We start from the raw sequence: 23,982 nt of genomic DNA, 5'->3' as shown, positions 1-23,982 counted from the left end.
TCTAAGGCTATAACTATATTCGGTGGTGCATGGTCCTTTTGGGTTGCCTTCACCATAGCAACTTGAAGGATGATTTATTAAGAGAGAGTAAATATTATAAGGAATAATATTTAGCTATTTGATTAATATAAGTCATAAATTAATTGGTATTAATTTGGTGACTTAAAGAGATTAATTAAATAAGAGGGTGTAAACTGTCAATTGTTTGATAGTTAGACTTTAGACTGTAAATCCATTAGGATGGACCTTGGACGGATTCTAAGAGCTTTAGGATAGCTCAAATCGTCTATATGGTTATCTATGGAATGGATTTGGATAGCCTTAAGTGAAGATTATCCAATTAGGGTTTAGGGTGAAACCCTTAAGGAGTCTACAAGTATAAATAGACCCTATGGGTGAGGGAATTCGACACACAACCTAAAGCAAGGAACCTCTGGTCGAATTCCTCCCCTCTCCTCTCTCCTAAATCATCTTGCTTGCTATTGGTGTTTGTAAGCCATTAGAGGAGTGACAATTGTGACTCTAGAAGCTCCAAGACAAACAAGATCAACAAGGGATTCAAAGGTATGATTCTAGATCTGTTTTAATATTGTTGTTTAACCTAATTAGCCATTAGAAGTCTTGGATTCAAAAGCATGTTTATTAGAAAGCCTAGATCCAAGCAATAGGGTTTTGCATGCGCACATAGGAAAGTTCTTATGGCTAAAACCCAACAGTGGTATCAGAGCCTAGATTGGTTTTCTTTAAATTATTGCTTGAATAACTGAAACAAACCTGCAAAATTCGATTTTTTGGGTTTTGAGTCACTGACTCGTCGAGTTCCAAGGTGGACTCGTCGAGTAGGCCTGACTCGGCGAGTCCCCTTGTGCACTCGGCGAGTCCAGGCGTCAGGAATGGCCAGATTCGGGATTTTTTCATAATTATCTTATGGAAACTTACCTTAATCATATTAGATCAATGTAAATCCGATTTTTTGATAAATATGACTATTATCTTGATCTAATTAAAGATATTTATCATCTAATAAAATATTTAATTTCCTTATATGATAATAATTAATTATTTTGGTAATTATCTTCAAAGAAATCAAGATAAATCAAATAAAGATAATTAGAATATTAATTGTTAATTGGAATTATTTGTTATTTGATCCTTCATGTTTTAAATGTTTAAAACCTACCCTAAAGTTTTGAAATTTATATTTGTGATTAAAGTTTTAATTTAGACAACTTAAATTTCAAACCCTAGATTTTGAAAAAGTTTAAAATGCAACCCTATACTTATATAATATTACTAGAATAATATATATATGTATAACTAAATGCTAGTCTTACCGCTAGTAGGCCTCATTCACAAAGCCGATCTATAAGGTGGGTATAAGGTTGCGGCCTATAAAATGGCGCTTAATGGATGTACACTCACACCCACTGCTTGCTTGATTGGTGGAGGGTCGTTAGCCGAACGGGTAGGATAGGGCAACCTCATCCTCGCATTAAAAGTATAATAAGAAATACGAAGTAACTAAACTTTCCTTTTAAAATTTCCCAATCTTAGTTACTTTAGGAAAAGTGAATTGATGCAATCCCATGAAATTACACTTTGCACCTTGCTAAGATGTTAGTGGAGCGTGTGTGGCTTACCGTCACACTAATTGGTTCTAAGCGAAGGTGGCAAAGGGTGATTCATTGTTTATCATAGTTCGATGGAGCGTGTGTGGTTTACCGGCACATCGAATAGGTGATCGTTACAATGAAGGCACCATGTGAATTTGCATGGTAATTCACACCCACTTTGTGATCCTCGGCATCCCAGTCACAAACAAGAGGGGCATATCGAGATTTAAACATGCCATTGAATAGTTCAATGAATCTCATTCGAACCTAGGAATTCTCAAAAACACTTAGGACTAAAAGTTTAAGTTTTGTGATGGAGAATTAGTGAATCGTCATTCACTTACCTTCAATTTATTTGCATGTTGGATTACGGCATCCCTTTTCTAGTATGTAAATGTTATTGTTGGATCCTAGCCCTAATTTTTCTTATTGGGTCATAATTAGGGATTCTTGTTCTAATCTATCTTTGTCCTTTCTATAGATGTCAAACGCAAACAACGCTGCTGCTAGTTCCTTCACGTTGATGAGCCTTTGCCAAAAGGTCACCTTCGATGGAACGAACTTTGGCGAATGGATAAGATACATTCGCACCATTGCTCGCTATGAGGATAAAGAGTATGTCCTCGATGAGAAGCTCGAGAAAATCAACCCCGAAGTTGCTACTCCCGCCGAAATCACCGCCTTTGAAACTCATGAGCGAGATGCAATGAAGGTACATTGCATCATGATCGCCACCATGAACTCCGAATTCCAAAAGTCCTACGAGGACATGTATCCATACGAGATGCATCAAGACTTGTTGGAGAGGTACCACCAAAACGCGAGACAAGAGCGTTACGAGATTTTCACTAACATGATTTCCGCTAAGATGGGTCATGGAGAATCTCTTACCGTGCACTTGCAAAAGATGCAAAGGTATGTCGACCGTCTTCGCAAGTTAAATGTTGACTTCGGCGAAGACTTGGCGATCGACATGGTGCTTCACTCTTTGCCTCCGATGTACAATCAATTTAGGATGACCTACCACATGAACAAAGAGGAGGTCACTCTAAGTAAACTCCAAGGTCTCTTGAGGGTTGCTGAGAGCAATTTCAAGGACAAGTCTGTTGCACCAACTCCCAATCCATCCGCTGCTCCTGTCTTGGCTATTGGTCAAGGGAAGGGAAAGAAGAGGAAAGCTTCTTCAAATAACTATCGAAAGGTGAAAGCCCGAGATGGTTCCTCTTCTAGTGGGACCAAAGTTGATCCCTCGAAAGGTGAAAGCCCGAGATGGTTCCTCTTTTTAGTTAATTCAAGTTCCGAAAATAATATTTAAAAAAAGAATTTTTGGATTTTTCCATTTATTTTGCATTTAAAATTATTTTTAGATTTGGTCTCACGATCTCACAAAATTAAAATGTTGTCAAATGAACCTGAACCTATATATATATATATATATATATATATATATATATATATATATATATATATATATATATATATATATATATATATATATATATATATATATATATATATATAAATAAGCCACTTGCATGCCTAGTGAATTCTACTAGATTATAGATTTATTCATGTCCCCTTTTGATCATTAAATACATTCGTTGAGTATCTAGTGAATTCGGGATTAAGCTTTTCTTTTATATTATAATGCTTGCATTTATGTTTATGAATATTTTGTTTCTAACGATAACTAATTTCAATATTTGTGGGACCAATTGATTGGATATGTGTTAATATATTCAAGAGGTTAATACTATAACTTGGTGTTTGTTTTTCGTGCGTTATAATTGTAGCATTTTATTTGGCAAATGATAGGTTGTAAGTGTAATATACTAGGTTATAACCTGTGAGAACCACGGTTTGAATTTTTTTATTATATAGATTAAAAAATATTAGATGTTAACAAAATAAAAAGCAATGTATTTCAATTGAAAATCTTTATCTAAAATTAATAACTTTAATCATTATCTGCTATTTATTCTGGATAAAACAACATATAACTTACCGCATTTCGTAAAAACAAATCAACCTTTGACAATGATTGACATTGACTTTTATTTATGATAATAGCAAAACAAACAACTATAAGAAATTTTGACGTCTAAAAGTTTTAAAGACAATCTTCAAATAAAAATTTGATGTCATTGTTGCTTCCAATATGACGATTGATATTATTCTCCACGTTATTTATAGAATCTGCAAAAGAGGACTACTTACTTAAACAAAAAGAAGATAAGTTTAAAGTGTATTATTTTGAGAATTTATTTTAAGGAAGTGTTCAATTGAACTAAATAGCTTATATGTCGGTAGTGAAAGTTTAATGAAATAAAATAATGAACGTTAAATAAAAAACGAGATTTTGAAATATATGATTCATATTAATATTATAATTTATAAATAATATGTTATAAAGTGATTGTGATTGTTTATTTCAACTAAGGAGTTTGTATTTATTATAAATTAAATATAACGATTAAAAAATTTCGATTGTTTTTGTAGCACGTAAAAGTACATATTTACATTTATAAATATGTATTTTGGATAATTTTTGTGTTTTTATTTTACAATACAAAGTATATTTTGTTACAATTGATATTTTTTTTGCCCATGTAATAATTTTAAAAAATACCAAACATTGTATACATTGTATCTAATGTTAATGAACTTGTGTATCATATAAATTTTGTATATTAATATTCATATTTACAAAATATTTTTGTTAAATGAATGTTGTAAACCTATCTATGATTTAAAAATACAATATATAATTTTTAAACATGATTTCAAGAAAATAAGAGAACGAAATCAGTTGGTATTATTTTAAAGTATGGGGACTAAATTAAAATTTTATTTTATTGTTGAAAATAATCACATATCAGAACATGGAATAGAGATGGAATAGAGAAAAAGGTGAAATACCTTCACAATCCACACGATGGAAGTTCTTGTGCATCTTTGGAAGAAAAATGGTCAAATGAAGTTCGATTTGTTGCGATTTCAAAAAGAAAGTGAGGAATTTCTGGCTAATATTGAACCGACTATGCGATTTTAATTGGTAAGTAATTAGGGCTTTTTTTAGGAAGCTGCAAATTGTTTGCAATCAGGTCGAATACTTTCTACCGGATCAATCTTCGTATATAACATTTGATTGTAGTGAATAAACAAATCCTGAATTTCTCTCTATATATCCTGAAAAAAATTTAGTTCCAGCTAGTGTAAATGAATTTTTGGATTTGAGATTTCCCGCTTGGTTTGATTAAATCACGATTCAAATAAATGATTATAATTTGTTGCTTAACCACTTACACTATCAATCTCAAATACTTTGAATGTAAGGTTGGGCAAGCAAATTGATTTTGAATATGATTAGGTTTATATATCAAACACACCAAAAAAAAATGTAACTTTTACCAATGTTCTGCATTTTTTTTTGCAAGACCAAACAAGATGAATTTACCAATTCATCCCAATAAAACGTATTTTAAATGTGTGTGTAATCTGTGTATCTATATTTGTGTGTGTGTTTTAACTATGTGAGTTTACCTTTCCTTTACCACATACTTGTTGAGAGGAGGGTACATCAGAATCGTAACAGGAGGAGAAGAAAAAAGAAATAAAGTAAATAACATAATGTAGATCACATCACATAAACATAAATTAGTGAACAATTATATGTTTATACTAACCTGGTGTGAATGCAGAGGGTAGTTTGCAGAGATTCAGAAGAATTATTGATTGAAAGCTTTGAAGATGCCAATGAAGAAAACAATTTTAGGGGATCGATATTTATAAGTCTACTGAAAAGGTAAACATATATAATCCAAATCGAAATTTAAATATTAAAAATCTATGTAATTAATCATCCTTATGATTGAATTCCTATTATGTTGGAGATAAATTTGTTATAAGATAAGGTAAATGAAATAGCAATACCTGATTTTGGGGGATATCGTATCTCTATTCTTATTGTATTTACAAAATTAAAACGAAATTTTAATGTTTTTAAGGGAAGTAAATAATGAAGTATTTAAACTGATTTGCTGATTAATAGGAGCTGACGATGTCGACTTTTGAAGCAAGGAATGGGCAGGAAAAGCAAGCAAAATGTAGTTGTGGTAGTGACATGTGGCAAGAAGATGGATTATAAGGGTGACACGTGGCGGTTTAGGGACTCTTTTATTAAGAATATATATATATATATATATATATATATATATATATATATATATATATATATATATATATATACACCTGATTTTGGGGGATATCGTATCTCTATTCTTATTGTATTTACAAAATTAAACCGAAATTTTAATGTTTTTAAGGGAAGTAAATAATGAAGTATTTAAACTGATTTGCTGATTAATAGGAGCTGACGATGTCGACTTTTGAAGCAAGGAATGGGCGGGAAAAGCAAGCAAAATGTAGTTGTGGTAGTGACATGTGGCAAGAAGATGGATTATAAGGGTGACACGTGGCGGTTTAGGGACTCTTTTATTAAGAATATATATATATATATATATATATATATATATATATATATATATATATATATATCTATATATTATTTTAGAAAACATCTACATAATAACATATCCTAAATACAATTCACAACATAACAACCAATAAACCTATTAACAACAATTCTTTTAAAATATTATAACAAATAAAAAAAAACTTGGATTTACAACTTAAAACTTATAAAAAAATTATGTATTTACAGCTTAGAAGTTATATTTTCTTATTAATAACAATCAAGCCTAACTTTAATAAAATTACACAGTAACTAGAACATTAAAACATCACAATTCACAGATAAAAAAAAAACACATTTTTTAGAAAAACACTAACATAATAACACACATTTTAATTTCAATTCACAACATAATAACACTAAAGCATAAAACATAAATAATAATTTTATAAAAGTATTATAACTAATAAAAAAACTTAGGTTCACAACTTAATAGTAGTTAAAACTAATACTAAAAAATATGCTACAAATAAGATATTAAAACCTTAAATTCACAGCTTAACAAAAACAGAAAAAAAAAATCAATATAGAAATCAACATATCTGATGCATAGATATGTTGGTGTTGCACCTAAGATCAGAGAGAAAGAGATGGAGACGAATTAGTAGTGTTTCAATGAAGCGACAAGGCAACAATGGTGAAGGTTGACGAAGATTTTCGATCTGGTCACTCAATGTCACTGAAACTCGTAGATCCGAAGGCGTAAATAGTAGAACTAGAGGCGAAAATCATAGATCTGCCACCAGAGATCGTAGATCTATCACATGAGAACATAGATCTAGACCTAAACACTTTATATCTAAAAGTCTCGTCGTCAATAACGTAGTTGTGGTCAATGATGCTCGTCAGATGAAGATGAAGATAGTAAGGAGTGGAGGAGGACGATACAGATCTAACCTGAAACACATCAAGTTTACATCAGGTCCGGATTTGTTTCGTCGTGTGCCACTCGTGGAGGCGGCGAATGTGTAACCAATATGATGCGTTATAGCTTGAAGGAAACTCGTCAAAGGTTTCTGGTGGTGATAGTTGACCAAATTTGGTGGTTTTCATATAGATTAGAGAGAAATAACTAGAGTTGAACAACCATAAATGAAGGGAGATGGGAAAGACATTGATGGGGAAGGAGGAGGTGGTGGTTGGGCTGATAACCGACGGTGGCCGATGGTGACTGACGGTGCTGGTATCTTAGGTGAGAAGGAGAGGAGAAACAAAGTGGTGGTAGAACTTTATGTTTTGTTTTGGTGAGAAATGAGAACCACCTATTAGTCATAAATATTTCATATAAAGATTGAACATAATACCCTTAATGTTTTTTGGTATTTATAAAAACTATAAAAAATATCAAAATATTAGAAATTATACAATTAGCCTTAATGATTAGTTATAATTAGTGGTTCTTAGGGTTCTTAACTTTCAGTGGTTCTCATTTGATCTTTTACACACACACACATGTATATATATATATATATATATATATGTGTGTGTGTGTGTGTGTGTGTGTGTGTATATATATATATATATATATATATATATATATATATATGTAAAAGATCAAATGAGAACCACTGAAAGTTAAGAACCCTAAGAACCACTAATTATAACTAATCATTTAGGATTGTGTGTGTGTGTGTGTGTGTATATATATATATATATACTATATGTATGTATGTATGTGTGTGTGTATCATTATTATAGCGCGTGAGGCGCATGAGATGATTTTTCATTGGTCGGGTCAAGATGATCCAAGATGGGTCCATTTTACGATCCATTTTTCTCAAACATGAGTCATTTTTCTCATACCTAAGTCATGGTCAACCGTCTTTTTCCTCAAATCACTTTCCTCCAACTCTTGGATATGCATATACAAGTAAGGATAAGTTTCCCAAATCCAAATATACCACCACCGTTAAATCCAGAGTCATTCTTAATATGATACTGCTCTCCCTCTTCCCCATCTTAAATATTCATATTATCACCTTCCATTCCTGTATTTCCTTTAAATAAGAAGAAACCAAATGGACAATCCAATTTACAAGGTAGATAAACATGTTTACATGTCATCAAATATTTAATAATATTATATAAATTATAATAAAAATTTAACATACATTAACACATACACAAGAAATATAATACAAAGATAAATATGTTGTAACATCCCAAAATTTCAAGACCAAAAATTTTGTTTTTAATTATGTTACTTATAAAATAGTTTAATGTAAAACATCATCGATATCATATAAATCCATAAAACCATAACCACATGTCTCAAAAATCATATCATCAGTAGTAATAATGTCAGAGTATAATCCCATGGATCTCAAAATGCGGAAATTAGGTATGTGCGATGCGCTGCTACCGTGCCAGCTCCTTCCCCTTCGACAAAGAGGTACCTGAAACCAAAATAGAAAACCATAAGCACAAAGCATAGTGAGTTTGTAACGACCCAATTTTCATGTCCAAAAATTTTCATTTTAAAATATTACTTTTAGTAAACATTAATAAATAAAAGCATTGTTTAATCACGCCATAACACATTGCAAACCATGTTTTAATATTCAAACCATACAATCCATCAAATATCAGAGTACAATCCCAGTGAATCTTGTAAATGCGGAAACCGAAGAGTGTGTGTGTGACATGCTGCTACCGTGCCGGCTCCTTTCCCCTAGCTGAGGAGGTACCTGAAACCAAAACTGAAACCGTAAGCACAAAGCTTAGTGAGCTCCCCCGTAATACCCCATACCATACAGCATATAACAAATAACATGCAATTAGGAGATACGGGCCCCGCCCACACTCGTGAGGATACGGGCCCCGCCCACACCTCACTTTCTGGGAGATACGGGCCTAGCCCACACTCCATTCTCGGAGGGATACGGGCCCCGCCCACACTTCGCTTCCTGGGAGATACGGGCCTAGCCCACACTCCATTCTCGGAGGGATACGGGCCTCGCCCACACCCAACCGTCCACACAGATCATACAAGTATCACGCAGACAACAAGTATAAACAGTTCTATCATACTGGTATATATATATCACAATCAACTCGACTAATAGATACGGGCTCGGCCCACACTATAATACTAACGTCCCATCTATACGGGCCGGCCTTGGTGCCTTAGACCCGTTACTATTGAAGGGAGACTCACCTCGAAATAGCTGCTGGTCTATGTGGGAATTGATCACCTACTACTGCTGCTGCTGCTCCGGAAACTCCCCGGCTGTAATTCCCACAATATACTTAGTCATACGCTGCTAACCGTCCTTTGGGTAAAAAGACCATTTTACCCCTGGTCTAGCCCTAAGTCAAATCGTAGTCAACTATTAGTTTACCCGACTCGCCGAGTGGATCTCCACTCGCTGAGTCCCTAGCAAACTATTGTCCTGGGTCCCTGATTCTACTCGTCGAGTTGGGCTATGACTCGATGAGTTCATCTTCTAAACTATCATTCAACTCCTTCATTCTACTCGCCAAGTTGTATGAACAACTCGTCGAGTTCATCTTCATCCGAAGAACACATATGCTAAGACTCGCCGAGTTGTATGAACAACTCGCCGAGTCTGTTCTTGATCTTATGAAGATTGCCTTGGACTCGCCGAGTCAGGGCATTGACTCACCGAGTCCTATCATGAGTGAGTTCGACTTCCAACTCACCGAGTCACCCCCTGTGACTCACGGCTCAACTCGATACATCTTAAAGGGACCGGTTCAGTGACTCGCGACCAGACTCGTCGAGTCACATATATGACTCGCCGAGTCGCAGCCATGCATCCATCAAATACACCGATTTGCTCGATTCCAGTCCATGCCATTCACAGATCTGGGCTTCTAGGACACAAATCACACGTAAAGTTTCCAACTTTACGTGTAGATATTCACCAATATGGATTTTAAGGCTCAAAGTGCACCAAAAGGGGTAGATCTAGGGCTTTCATGCAATATGACCCCATAAAGGCATTAGATCCAAGTTCCAGGGACTAGATCATGCCTAGATCTAAAGGCTAAAAACTTATTATCACCCACAAAGCACAAACAAGCTTGGGGAAGAGCCCAAGAAGGACTCCAATGAAGCAAAAAGAGATTACAAGCTTGAAAACAGGGGGGAAACGAGCTATACCTCAAGGAATATGTCGAAATGACACAAAGATGCCTGATCTCCTTCTCCTCTTCTTGATCTACACCTCTTTCTCCTCAAAACCTTCAAGAACACACCAAGAGCACTTCAAACTCTCATGGAAATAAGGGAAAAACGATGTTGGGGAGTTCTGGGGGTGAATGGGGACGAGTTGGGGCGGAATGAGGGTTTAAATAGGGTGCAAACCCTTGAAACTTAGGGTTTCATCCAGCAGCGGTGACTCGCCGAGTCCAGGATATGGACTCGCCGAGTCGCCCACTTAAACGTGTCCTGAGTCTCGTCCCTACTCGGCGAGTCGGACCTTATGACTCGCCGAGTCCAAGGCTAAAATAGGGCAATGCTCAAATAAAATTCACATACCGGAAACCAGGTGCTACAGAGTTCCCCCATCATACCACATACCTTACAATAACATATCGAGCTAGGAATATCTAAGTGTCGGCGTCCCCTTCGGTCTATTTCAACCGGATAACTGCCTAGCATATCTAGGTGTTGGTCTCCCTTTCGGTCTATTTCAACCGGATATCGGGAACTATTTCACCCCTACCACTACCACATAGAATCATAGCATATTGACACATAGAACATAACAAATAGTGGCATACCAGACAATTATCACACAGACAATTATCACACAGACAATCATCTAACTACAAGCTTCTACTAGTGGGCCGACATTGTGGCCTTAGACCCACTTCTATGTGAGGGTAACTCACATCAATGTCGTGTAGGAACTGAACTTTCCTCGATGTCGGGATCAACTCCTACACATACAACCTTCCTTAGTTTACCATTACACACTCTTAACCCTTACATGGTCTACTCAGGTCAAAGGCAAAGTCAAGGTCGACACCTTGGTTAAAGTCAACTCTAGGTCAAAGTCAACATCTGGTTGATTCGACTCGTCGAGTTCACCCAACAACTCGCTGAGTCCCCAAATCCTCAAAACAGTAAAACCTCGACCCTACTCGTCGAGCCTTGCATGCACTCTTCGAGTTCTACTACATACCAAGTCGGGACATTCTTCAACTGACTCGCTGAGTTGATCCTTGAACTCGTCGAGTCCTCCTTCATGCAAAAAGGCACATTTAGCCCTGGACTCACCAAGTTCCTTATAAACTCGTCGATTTCGTCTTCATGCAGTTAGTACTTGCCTTGAACTCGCCGAGTTCTGTTCTTGAATTCGCCAAGTTCCATGATTTCCAGGTCCAGTTTCACATCTAACTTGTTGAGTCCTCTTCTAGGCTCAACCAGTTCGATCAAAGCAGAAAAGGGTTGGGGAACCATACCCCGACTCGTCGAGTCCCATGAACGACTCGCCGATTCCCCTAAAGTCCATGCCCATATAATTGATTTCAGTCGGATTTAACACATCTAAAACATAGATCTAGCCTCCTAGGGCCCATAATACACGTAAAGTTACAAACTTGACGTTCATGCATGGGGTATTTGGCACAAATGGCCCTAAAATGGAGTCTACAAGATGCATGAGGCTCTTATGGCAATAAAGTTGGCACCTTTATGCCATAGGAACCCTCAATGGTTCCAGATCTGAAGTTATACCCCTTTATAACTACAAAATCCCGAATATGGCACTTCTAAGGCTTAGAAAAGGTAAAAATTAACCATAAGTAGAGATCTAAGAGATATATGGTCAAGGTTTCAGCTTCATACCTCAAATGAGCTGGAAATGTGCCAAAACCTCTAGATTTTCTTTCTTCCTCTTGATCTCTTAAGCTTCCTTCTCCTTCTCAAACTTCAAATACACAAAAATGGCACCAAAAAGCTCAAGAACACTCAATAAATGATTAGGGTTTCGATTTAGGGCTTTTCTGGACTAGGAGGGACGATGGAGGCTGGGTTGGGACAAGATAAGGTGTTTAAATATGGTGCAAACCCTAAATATTAGGGTTTCATCCAGACAGTCCTACTCGCCGAGTCGGGCTCTCCGACTCGTCGGGTAGGTTACTTAAAACCTGCAACCAAGAGTCTAGTCTACTCGACAAGTTGGGCCTCCAACTCGCTAGGTCCCAATGTAAAAACATACAATCAATTAAATTTAAATACATATCGGGAACCGGGTGTTACATATGTAAACTTGATCTTAGATGATACAAATACTAGCAACCCAAAAAAGACTTTGCTTTTAATTCAAGAATATACCAATTTAGTTATTAGTTTAGACACCCTAATCCAACAACACCACCACCACGGTAGATCGCTAGCACCATCCTCCTTTCTCCTTCTCTATTTCTCTCTTTTTCTTTCTTTCTCACTGTCTCACGCTCTCTTTCTTCCCTCTACAATATTTGTCAATCTTTCTATCTTCTACACCACTAATTAAAATCATCATGTTCAACCATCACCATCTACTATGCCAGTTTGATTTTTGGTTTGATTTGTGGATTTGATTTCTAGGTTTGAATGAGTTTTGATCCATAGGTTTGTGTTTTTTTATTTCTGGTGGTAGAGATTGTGGAAGTTTTATCTAGCGGTTCAAAGAGGGGGAGTTTGAGTTAAAAACATTTTAGTATGTTGGTGGGTTAGTTGTAGGGTTGTTTTCTTTATGGATAAACTTGTTGGGCAGAGGTGTTTGGCTGGGATTAACCGCTAGTATTTTCATGGGATAGTCATAAGGGGAATGATATTGGTGGAATGATAGATAAGAGATGTAGGAAGGAGGAAATTTATATACGTTGAATCCCTCAATACAGGAAGGAGGAACCAGTTGGGTGGAGCTCTCGTGGAGGTCCGTAGATCTGTATCAAGCCTTAAAAAAGTGTAAATCGTAAAAGATATGTTATACACATTTGTTGCTAGTCGATTTCAAAAGGAACCAGTTTCCCAAACTTGCGATTAAAGCCTTCAAAAAAGGGTTGATTTATATATCTGTATATTTGAAGATCAATGCTTCAAACCTAATGAACTGATAAAGGTGAAAATTGAGCGAGAGTGGTGAAGATGATTTTTTTTTTTTGAACATAAGCCCCATTTGGATTGTAGATTTGATTCAATATGAAGATTTGTCTGGGGAACATTGATTGATGCTCTGTGTGTGTGTGAGAGAGAGAGAGAGAGAGAGATGTTCTCTTATTTTTTAATTATTAAAATAGATAAAAGAATATTATTTCTTTTTAAATTAAAAAAATAAAAATAAATAGATCAAAGGTATTTTAGTCTTTTCTTTTTTCCGAGAGACCAAAACTACAAGCAAACTAGTTCAAAAAGACCACCAATCCAAAAACGTTCGGGTTTGACCAAAACTGAAAAAAAAAAATGTTTACCACATGGACCATTTTTGCAGTAAGTTTCATATTTTGGCCTTAAAATTTTTGTAGTAGGTTTGATTTCTATATAGAAACTAAATTATAAAAAATGTCAATATAATTTACAGAAAAATCAATATGTAGATTTTTTTCTTATATAAAAGAGCGATCCATGTTTATGAGATTTTCATATGTTGTAAGATTTGTTTCCTGCCCTAAAAAATAAATTACAAAAACCCTCCATTTGTATATTTTTTTTATAGTAACGGTCAACATATTTAAAAAAAAGTTACAAATATAAACCCTGCCTAATCAAATATTTATAGATTAGGACCCCACAAAACAAGGGAACTGTCACCCTAGTTTAAACCAATTAAGAATTTAGGGTATATCATGTATGGTGTAATTCAAAGCATAAATATACAGATTCACCTTGTATCCGAAAGTGACATTTGACCATTAAACAACTAAATAACTGGAATTGAAGTTTTTTTTCGAAATAATAAAATGGTGTCTAAATTTTTAATAGTTTTTTTTCGAACGATAAATATTTTAATAAAGAGTAAATTACACGAATGGTCTCTATGGTTTGTGGTAATTTGCACGTTTGGTCCCTAATTTACTTTTTTAACTCGGAAGGTCCCTACTGTTTGTTTTTGTTACGCGTTTGGTCCCTTCTATTTATATTTGTTACGCGCTTGGTCCCTATCTTACCTAAAAAGACTATTATTTGAATATGGAAAAATGATGAGATAGGTAGGGTAAGGTGAGGAGAGTAGGGTTGAGAGTGTGTTTATTTAAATAAATTAAAAAAATCAGGGTTAAAATAGTCTTTTTAGGTAAGACAGAGACCAACCGTGTAACAAAAACAAACAATAGAGACCTTCCGAGTTAAAAAAATAAATTAGGGACCAAACGTATAAATTACCCTAAACCATAGGGACCATTCGTGTAATTTACTCTTTAATAAATAAACATCAGTAGGAAACTAGAAAGAAATAGTACAACGCACAAGAAAAATAAAATATATAGAGGAATAACGGCATACGATTAAAAAAAACAAATTAATAAGGGCAAAATGATAAAAGTATAGAAACCCACCAAAACAGCAACCTTGAAAAAATTAAAACTAATCTAAACAAAGAAAATGACGACTCTTTGTCATTAAATAAGGTCATTTGATTGTTGTTTGAACAATGGTGGCTCTGAAAGAAAGTTTTATCAAATATGGGCTGCTACTTCTTTCTTTCAAAAATCAAATTTAATGTGTGTACATCGTTAACATCATACAAAGGTAGAGCCTTTATCATATTATTAATAACAAGTCAATCGAATCAAAGTTTATCAAGTTTGTGTAAATTATGATCTCCAAATATCTAACAAGTCGTTGATTTTGTAAGAACTTCATATTAAAACTTTAAATTCTTCAAAAGTTCTTTATTCTTATCTTTGTTTACAAAGTACAATACCTTCAGGGTCGGACCAACATGATTGGAGGCCCATAGCAAAATAAAAAATGGGGCCTTTTCAAAAAATTTATGTATTTGTATATTACACTATTTTATAAATTATACATACATAACAATTCATTTAAATTTGTACACCATAGAATGGGGAAAACTAAAAATACAATGCTATTAGAAGTACAAAAATACTAAAGTCTCATCCCCTTTGTTTCTTCATTAACTTGTTCAGTTCTTTTCCTGTACATAAGTTGTTGACCTCCAACTGAAGTAGATTTATCATCGACAAAAAGTTGTTAGGTGAATTGCTTAAATCCAGAATACTTCTTGTTGTTAATAACATGGAAGTAGTTGAAAAAACTATACAACAACAAAAAATTCTATACATATAAAAACATAGAAATAAAAATAAAAAAGAGTACCATTCATAAATCAAAAATAAGAATATTAACATTACAAATCGAAATTAAGCAATAAAGTTCAAGAACTATCTCTAACTCATAAATATTAACATTTGATTATGTCTCTAACTTGAACAACCTCATAAAAATCGAATTTCAAAAAAGAATAAGAAATTTCAAAAGCGATAGAAGATATAAAGATTCACAGTCATATTATCAGAAATCAATTTCACCTCTAATAGTCGATTCTAAAAATTGAGCCTTCAAATTTTTAGAAATTGAGAAAGAAATCCTATTGAGGCAGTAACTGGAACTCTCAATTCAAACCTCTAGGCCAGATTCCTAAAATAAATCAAATAACCTTATTAACTTCCCATTGGTGCTATATCAGAAAAAGAAAATCGACAACAAGAAGGGAAACAATAGAGTTTCCCGTTTTCTGAAATCGTGAGAAGAACGAGACACAATCAATCTCTCAATTCTAAAATAACATTCGATTCACTAATGGTTGTTGTGGACGAATTCAAAAAATCAGAAAAGGATGAAAGAAATCGATTACCTTGAAATCTTGAATAAGAAATAGAAGAATGATCGTTAACTCTTGCTTTTGGAAAAGATGTCGTTTGGATTTTCCATGGCAATGTTTAGATTTTCTATAGAAATCTGACTGTTGAAGAGTTACGACACCTTGGAATTAGGACGCATGACAAGTAAGTCTCGTTCTCTCCCACGCTCCATCTTTTGGATTAGTTCCTGATCAGAGTATTTGGGTTTGAAGTAGTCCAATTGGCTAAAAAGTAATGTGCTGTTAATATATAACCAAAATAACAAGTTAAAAATTGGGGCCCTGTAGTATTTGGGGGCCCGGGACGGTCGCCCAGCTTGCCCATGCCCACAGACTGACCCTGAATACCTTATTACATATTATGTTTCTCAACACATGGCTAGATTGGTTGTTTATAACACTATTCGCCATGGTGATTGAAAAAAAATAATAATAAATAAAATAAAAATAAAAAAATAACATAAATTTACATTTTAATAATACTAAAAATTGAAACTGTGACATTCTATTTATGATTATAATGATGTCCGACTTTTTTTAATATACAAAAAAGGGTGAATGTTACCTTTTAAGCATCCTACCGACTAGTTTCACAACCAACGTTAAATTTGTTTGTTCATACATACTGATGCTATAACGATGTATGATGAATATCATAAACGTTTTTCATCTATAAAATGGTATGTTACATGGTTCAGGTTATTTGAAATGTTATACTAAACATTACATTAATTTAGTATAAAAAAGACGTAATTTTACAATATGATTACAGAAAATTATGATGAACTACAAATGTATATACTAAAATTTGACAAACTCCGGAGTATATACTAAATTATGATTGATAAAGGGTTATTGCTTCTAGTTTAGACTTTTAGTTCTTGTAAAATGCACAACGGACTCATTTTAAGAAACAAGTATTGAGCTATTGGCCATTAGACCCATTACAGAATTTCTTTTTATTTTAAGCATTTTTTTAAACGGCTATTTTAGGTATATATTGATTTACAAATATTGGGTCAAGCGCATATAATATAAGACTAAACTGCACAAATAGTCTCTGTAGTTTGCTGAAATTTGTCACTTTGGTCTAAAAAAGTTTGGTCTAAAGTTTTTATTTTGTTGTGAGTTTAGTCCAAAGAATCAACCTGCGTCTACTTCCCCCCGTTAAGATATGTTTGACTTGTCAAATTGGTGGTATTTTGGTCATTCTTTATTTATTCCACTTATTTAATATTAATAAAAGAGAATATGTATGTAATTAGGGCCATATAGATAATATCGAGCCTTAATCGTATTTATACTCCTTAATAACTGTGATTCGATTCAATTTCCCTCGTCATTGACTGAGGATCAAGAACCCTAATCTGATTACCAAGGTTGTTAGCTTCAATCAGGTGACTTTCGTAGTGAATGCATATACCAATGTGACACTTAAGGTTGTCAAGCACATCATTCAACCCAAGGGTGGTTTATGGTATGTAATTTTGTTTGTTGCTCATTTACTTGATTTTTTTTGGTGAAATCATCACTTATATATTTTGTTTTTTGCTCTTGTCTTGAAGATGGACATCCTAAACTATTTACCATCAAGCTACATCATGGAGGCGAGTTCACAAATTTTCTAGATGTCAACTACATTGATGGTACTGTGACGTATGTTGATATGGTGGATATAGAAGAGTTTTTTTTGTTCATGAGATGGATGTGATTATGAAAGGGTTAGGATACTCAGTTCCTCCATTTATCTACTATCATTTTCGAGTGCCTAAGGGAGACATGCATTTTGGATTACGGGCCCTAGGAAATGATGATGGTGATGTCCTCAATCTTGCCCAATATGTAAAGGAGCATAAACTGATAAGGGTTTACACTGAACATGGTATGACTAACTTGCTTACTTACTTTATGTCTCCTAAATCTGTAAAAAAAATTATTATTAAGCAATTAGATGAAATTGAGGAACATGAACCCACCCCAAACTGATAACCAACCGAGTTGTATGCCACAAACATGCATATCCCCTGTTATAGATAATGAAGCTGATTTAGCCTTGTCAATATCCCCCGAGTATAGTACAAAAAGGGATTTATCAAGGACAAAGCATTGTCATCATTTATTAAGAAATTGGCCATGGAAGATATTTGTATTGTTAGGATTGGTGTAAATAAGGATAATTCACCTAATGAATTTGACCATGGATTTAATGAATTTGATAAGGAAGCTAATGAATTTGATCTTGGGTTGTACCAACATATTTTTCAGTCTAATCCTATAGTTAATATGGAAGTCATTGAACAAAATGTAGACTATAAGGTCCATGAAGGTTTGGACGGTGCATTAAATATGGAAGTCACTGAAGAATTCAATGAAATGAATGAATTCAATGAAGAGAATGTAGGTGATGAGGTCCATGAAGGTGAGGAAAATGTAGACATGAGGGATTATGAAGTTGATGATGGAATTGAAGATGAAGGTAAGGTTGAGATTGAATAAGAGAGTGATGAAAGAAGTGAGGACAAGGAGGACAGTAACGACAGTGAAACATAATCTCTGAGTAGAAGTAGATATGAGGGATTTTTACATGAATATCGATCTTGAAGCAAAATTTATTGAAAAATAAGTAACAAAGCATAGAGATAATAAGAGTGAGGAGGAACTTGAAGAATTAGATGTTATACATAATGATCAATGGGCTCCAATGGATGAGGGTTCTGATATAAAAAGGAAAAGGAGAGTTGTATTAAAAGAATTGGGGAAGGAGACAAGGTGCTCTCAAGTAGAGATACACAACGTAAATTTTCGGATAAGGAGTTAAAGGAAAAGATACAACTGCATGCATTGGAAACTAGAAGGAATATATTCTTCAGAAAAACAACAAAATGAGGTTAAGGGCTCTCCATAAAGGAGCTGTAGCTTTTAATGATGGTCAAGTGGCTGAACCTACCCCCTGTCATTGGATGATACACAGTTTCAGGTGAACGGTAGACTAAGTTGCACGGAAACGGATACGGCAACGGGAAACGGATACGGAACGGAAACGGGAAACGGCAAAACTCAAAAATTCAAGATACGGATACGGCACAGATACGGCAATATAAAAAATATGAAAAAAACATATCTATATTAAAGAAATTCCAAAATATGTAAAGTTTAAATTCCCAAAATACTAAATATTTCAAAAGTAACTAATTATCAATAATTAATTCATTTTCAAAATCGGGTTCATCTAGTGAGAGATCTGCAAACTCCAAAAATCCGACGTCTTCCATTGAATCAAAAGCATCTCCGCCCACATCCCACATCTTTACATCATCTTTCGGAGTCCTTGACAAAAGTCGGAGATTATTGTGGATATAAACCAAGTCTTGAGCACGACTTGTAGTCAGCTTGTTCCTTTTAAGCGAGTGGATAAATGCATAAGTACTCCAATTACGCTCAGCACAAGAAGAAGAACTAGGTTGTCCAAGTAATCTAAAAGCCAAAGTCTGGAGAAAAGGAGTTTGAGCACCAAAGTTAACCCACCAATTCTTGGGTTCCATAGTAGCCATCTTTGAAATGCTTGTTAAATCTTCAAAAGGACCACTCTTCATTGAAAACATCGCATACTCATCAAGGACTCTGCCATACTCATCATCATTAGGAAACAACCTTCGAAAGCATTTCATCCTTTCTTGTGAAATTTCTCCATCCCTATGTGGAGCACATCTTGTAGAATCTTCCATTAACCATGCATCACTATAATATCTACAACCTCCAAAAGTTAAAAGATAAATATATAATACAAATCAAGTTTATAATTTAAAATCTTATACCTTGGATGTAAAGAGTGAGCTAAACAGTGTAAGGGGGTGTTATTCTTCGCCCATCGAGCCACTAAAATACGATGCACAATGTCGTAAAAACAACTTATTTGAGATGCAGGACGTTTTTCTTTCTTGTAGATCTCAATCTTCACTTTCTCAATCATAGAATCCCACATCTCATAGACCAAGTGTAAACATGGCTTGTCAGTGTCACAAGCTCTAATCATCTCATATATAGGTCCAGTGAAACTAAGAATATATGTTACTTTATCCCACCAATCATCATTCAAAATATATTCTTTCACAGAGTTTGCCTTCTCAGTGTCATCTAATCTATAAGAAGACCATTCTTCGCTTATGACCATAGCTTGAAGACCCCTTTTGATAAGTTTCAATCTCTTAAGCATCACAATGATGGAGGCAAAGCGAGTGTCAGCAACAGAAAGCAACCTAAGAGGAGTAAACTTGGTGAAAATCGAGAGCCTCATGTTATGGTTCATGATGAAATTTTTTATTGCAAACGCCTCTTCATGAACTTCTTTTATCCAGCGGCACTGTTCATATGTTAGTTCATTTGTTTCCACATTCCTTGGTGAACAAATGTTCTTCAAAGCAAGATTAAGTGTATGAACAACACATGGTGTCCAATAGATATGAGGAAACTGACTTTCTATAATCTCTCCAGCCGCCTTACAATTTGCTGCATTGTCGGTAATGATTTGCACAACATTTTCATGACCAATTTCATTAATGACTTCCTTCATCAATTCAGCAATAAAAAATCTATCTTTCACTTCCCCAAAACAATTCACTGCCTTTAGAAACAAAGGACCATTGCCTGAGGTAGCCATGAAGTTGATTAGAGGTGTTCTTGTAGGATCACTCCAACCATCACTCACAATAGTCACACCCTTTTCTTTCCATGTTAACCTAAGTGGCTCCAATAGCTTGTGAACATTATCTTTTTCTTTTTGTAGTAATGTTGTTCTTAGCTTATTATAACCAGGAGGTACATAACCATCAATTTTGTTGTTAGCAGCAAACTGAAAAGCCCTTACATAGTGTGGATTTCTTGCAAGATTAAAAGGTAAACCTCCGGTATAAAACATTCTAGCTATTTCTTGATCCAGTTGGTCCCTAATTTCAACACCAAAAGCTCTTTCAATAGGTGTTGAAATACCTTTTCTTTTCTTAAATCCAACACCAGCTTCACATGGCAACTGAACTTCTTTTGCTTGTGACTCGGTTTTCTTCTTTTCATACTCATCTTCTAATCGTGTCATGTTAAGTTTGTCAGTTGTTGTTGCTTTCTTGCAAATAGAAATCCTGGTACCTATATTAAACAACATAAAAACATTGACATTCTCAATTACACAACACGAAAAAAATAAGGTCATCAACTCATCATTAACATTATAAATTCAATTACATTACATTAATCAAAAGTTCAAAACAAGAAAGTGAATCAAAAACCTCTTATTTCTTTACCATTGTTCATGAATAAATAATTAAATAGTTATATTGAATAACATGAATCAAAAGTGCAACAAATACATGAATCAAAACAAAAATCACAGCCTCTTATTTCATTACAATCGTTAATGAATCAATAGTTCAATATGTCAATACAATAACACGAATCAAAAATTGCAAAAAATACATGAATCAAAACAAAAATCGCAGCCTCTAATTTTATTTATTTACAATTTTTCATGAATCAATACAACACGTCAATAACATAAATAAAAAATTGAAAATTACATAGACACTCACACACTAATTTGAATAATAGATTACCTTTTATGCCAAGCAAATGTGCTCTAACTCTAGAATATGATCCTTGTCGGGTTTCACTGCAAAGATTACACTTGAACTTCCAACATCCTCCTGATCCAGGAAGTTTATCGAGCTTAGTCACAAAGTCCCACAATGGAGGTTGATCAACTGATGTAGATGATCCTTGTGTTTCTTGTTCTTGAGAAGAAGCCATACAATTCAACGATTCACTGCCTTTTAAATTTATTTTTTCCTGTTCTTGTCTTATTGATCGACGACAAAAGAGATAGTAAACTAGACAACTAGTAAAGTAAACTAAAAAAACCGATAAGCAAAGAAACTTAGAAACTGGAAAGTGGAAAAGTTGGAATTTTGGAATACCCAGCAGGCCAGCAGCAATCGGTGAAGCACAGGCAGCACTACAGCAGTTTGCAATAAGCTTTGCAAAAGTTAATTTTATTAATCGGCTAATTGTAGTGAAGGGACGTAGGGTAATTGTAGGTAATACACTAATACGTAGGGTAATTGCAATAAGCGGTCCGCCGGTAGTTCGAGCCCATTACTTCACCACGTAATAATTAATAAAAGCCCATGCAAAAAAAAAAAAAAAAACAAAGGAAACGCTGATACTTGCGAGAAACGTTCACGATACTTGCGAGAAACGTTTCGTGTGTAGTCGATACTTGCCGGAAACGTTTCCCGTCCGTTTCTCAGGCGTATCCGTTTCTTGCACGTTTCAGATACGGGAGCGGCATCTTCTAAGGCGTTTCCGTGCATCATAGACGGTAGATAATACTTGGTTCATTAGAAATTGCAACCATAAACACAGATGCCTGCAGAAAAGAAAAGTTAGATCTGTAACTACAAAGTTCATTTCTAAATAGCTAATGGATCAAACTGATCCAACCCAACAATCCTAGTCATAGCTCTTCAAGAGCAACTGCAAAAGGAGTATCAAGTTGGATTCTTTATTTACAAGGTATTCATGGCCAAATCTACTATGAAAAAAACATATACAGGGGGATTACAAAAAGCAGTATCATGCTCTCAAAGATTATATCTTGGAGTTACGGTCTACCAATCCAGATACAATTGTGAAGTTATTGTTTGATTTTAAACCCAACCCAAGTGCTACCTCAAGAAGGTTTAAAAGGATGTATGTGTGTCTGGGTGGAATGAAGAAAGGGTTTAGAGCTTTCCTGATGGATTTTCTAGGTTTCGGTGGGGCATTTAAGAAGGGCTCTTTCACACGACAAACATTAACTATAGTTGTGGTAGGCTCCAACAATCTAATATACCCCCTAGCTTATGCCATTGTTGAGACTGAGAACACTAACAGTTGGAAATGGTTTCTTTAGTGTATACGAGATGATCTGCACGACTGCACCTACATGCAAACTTAAACTTCACATTTATAAGTGGCAAACAAAAGGTATGTAATTAGTTTTTTAAATTTTCCATATTTAGATCTAATATACTAACAATGTTTTATTTCCTTCACAAGGATTACAGTCTGCCATTTCTCAGTTGTTCCCATGTGTTGAGCAAAAGTTTTGACTCAGGCGTATACATGAGAAGATTAGGAAAACATGGAGAACTAAGGAGTACAAAGACCACTTATGGAAGTGTGCAACAACAATAACAATCCCAAAGTTCAACCATATGATAAGAAAATTTAGCTTGTATGATATAGAAGCATACAATTTCTTGAAGCAGATTCCCCCACAACACTGGGCAAGAAGCCACTTCGCAGGTAATTAATTGAAGTTTTGAATTTAGTCATTTGTTGTATTTTTTCTTAGTATGTGCTTGATTATGACAACATTGTGGTTTTTTCAGGTAGAGAAGTATCAGATATGCTTTAGAATAATCTTTGTGGAGTTTTTAATAGCAAGTTGATTGAGGGAAAGGACAAGCCACTGATAAGCTGCTTGGAGTACATCAGGCCCTGTATATGATGAAAAGAATATGTAATATCATAAAGGTGGAAAAAAAGTGTGCTGGTCCACGAACCCCACCTGCAACAAAGATCATGGAAACGAATGTTACTTGGGCATCTCAGTACATAGCTAAGTGGAACGGGTAAGAAAAATATCAAGTGCAAAGGCCATGGCAGGATCAACATGTTGTTTACATGGTTGAAAGAGTATATAGCTACAAGAAGTGGGAATTATCATGATTCCCTTGTAAACAAGTCATTATACTCCTAAATGACAAAGCAGATAATGGTGAGGAGTTTGGAGAGTTGCACACTTATGCCCACAGGGTGCACTGACTAAAAACTTGGAAAGCAGCTTATGTGTACAAGGTAGAGCATATTAAAGGTCAAGATATGTGGCCTATAAGTGAATTTCCAACTAAAATCACCCCTTCTGTACACCATAATCAGCATGGAAGGCCCAAGAAAAAGAGGA

The 23,982-nt window shown here is 34.8% G+C and overlaps 1 protein-coding gene across 1 annotated transcript; it reads right to left on the bottom strand.

Moving 5' to 3' along the window:
- Nucleotides 1–19,174: 19,174 nt before the first annotated feature.
- Nucleotides 19,175–21,782, bottom strand: LOC145007491 (uncharacterized). The gene is made up of 3 exons (XM_078966420.1): nt 21,590–21,782; nt 19,802–21,125; nt 19,175–19,733 (listed from the first exon to the last, which is right to left on the bottom strand). Exons 1-3 carry the CDS (start codon nt 21,780–21,782, stop codon nt 19,175–19,177), a joined length of 2,076 nt encoding a protein of 691 aa, XP_078822546.1.
- Between the last annotated feature and the right edge of the window lie 2,200 nt (nt 21,783–23,982).

The sequence above is a fragment of the Lactuca saligna genome, chromosome 7 (genome assembly GCF_052625555.1).
Source record: "Lactuca saligna cultivar CGN05327 chromosome 7, ASM5262555v1, whole genome shotgun sequence".
NCBI classification, from domain to species: domain Eukaryota; kingdom Viridiplantae; phylum Streptophyta; class Magnoliopsida; order Asterales; family Asteraceae; genus Lactuca; species Lactuca saligna.
This window is presented reverse-complemented; position numbering and strand designations above follow the sequence as displayed.

Excerpts from the sequence above, each read along its gene's own strand:
- LOC145007491 (XM_078966420.1), bottom strand. The coding sequence starts at position 21,782 with ATGGCTTCTTCTCAAGAACAAGAAACACAAGGATCATCTACATCAGTT. Across the intron at positions 21,126-21,589 it reads ACATTTGCTTGGCATAAAAG|GTACCAGGATTTCTATTTGC; the intron begins GTAATCTATTAT and ends TGTTTAATATAG. Across the intron at positions 19,734-19,801 it reads GCTCACTCTTTACATCCAAG|ATATTATAGTGATGCATGGT; the intron begins GTATAAGATTTT and ends TGGAGGTTGTAG.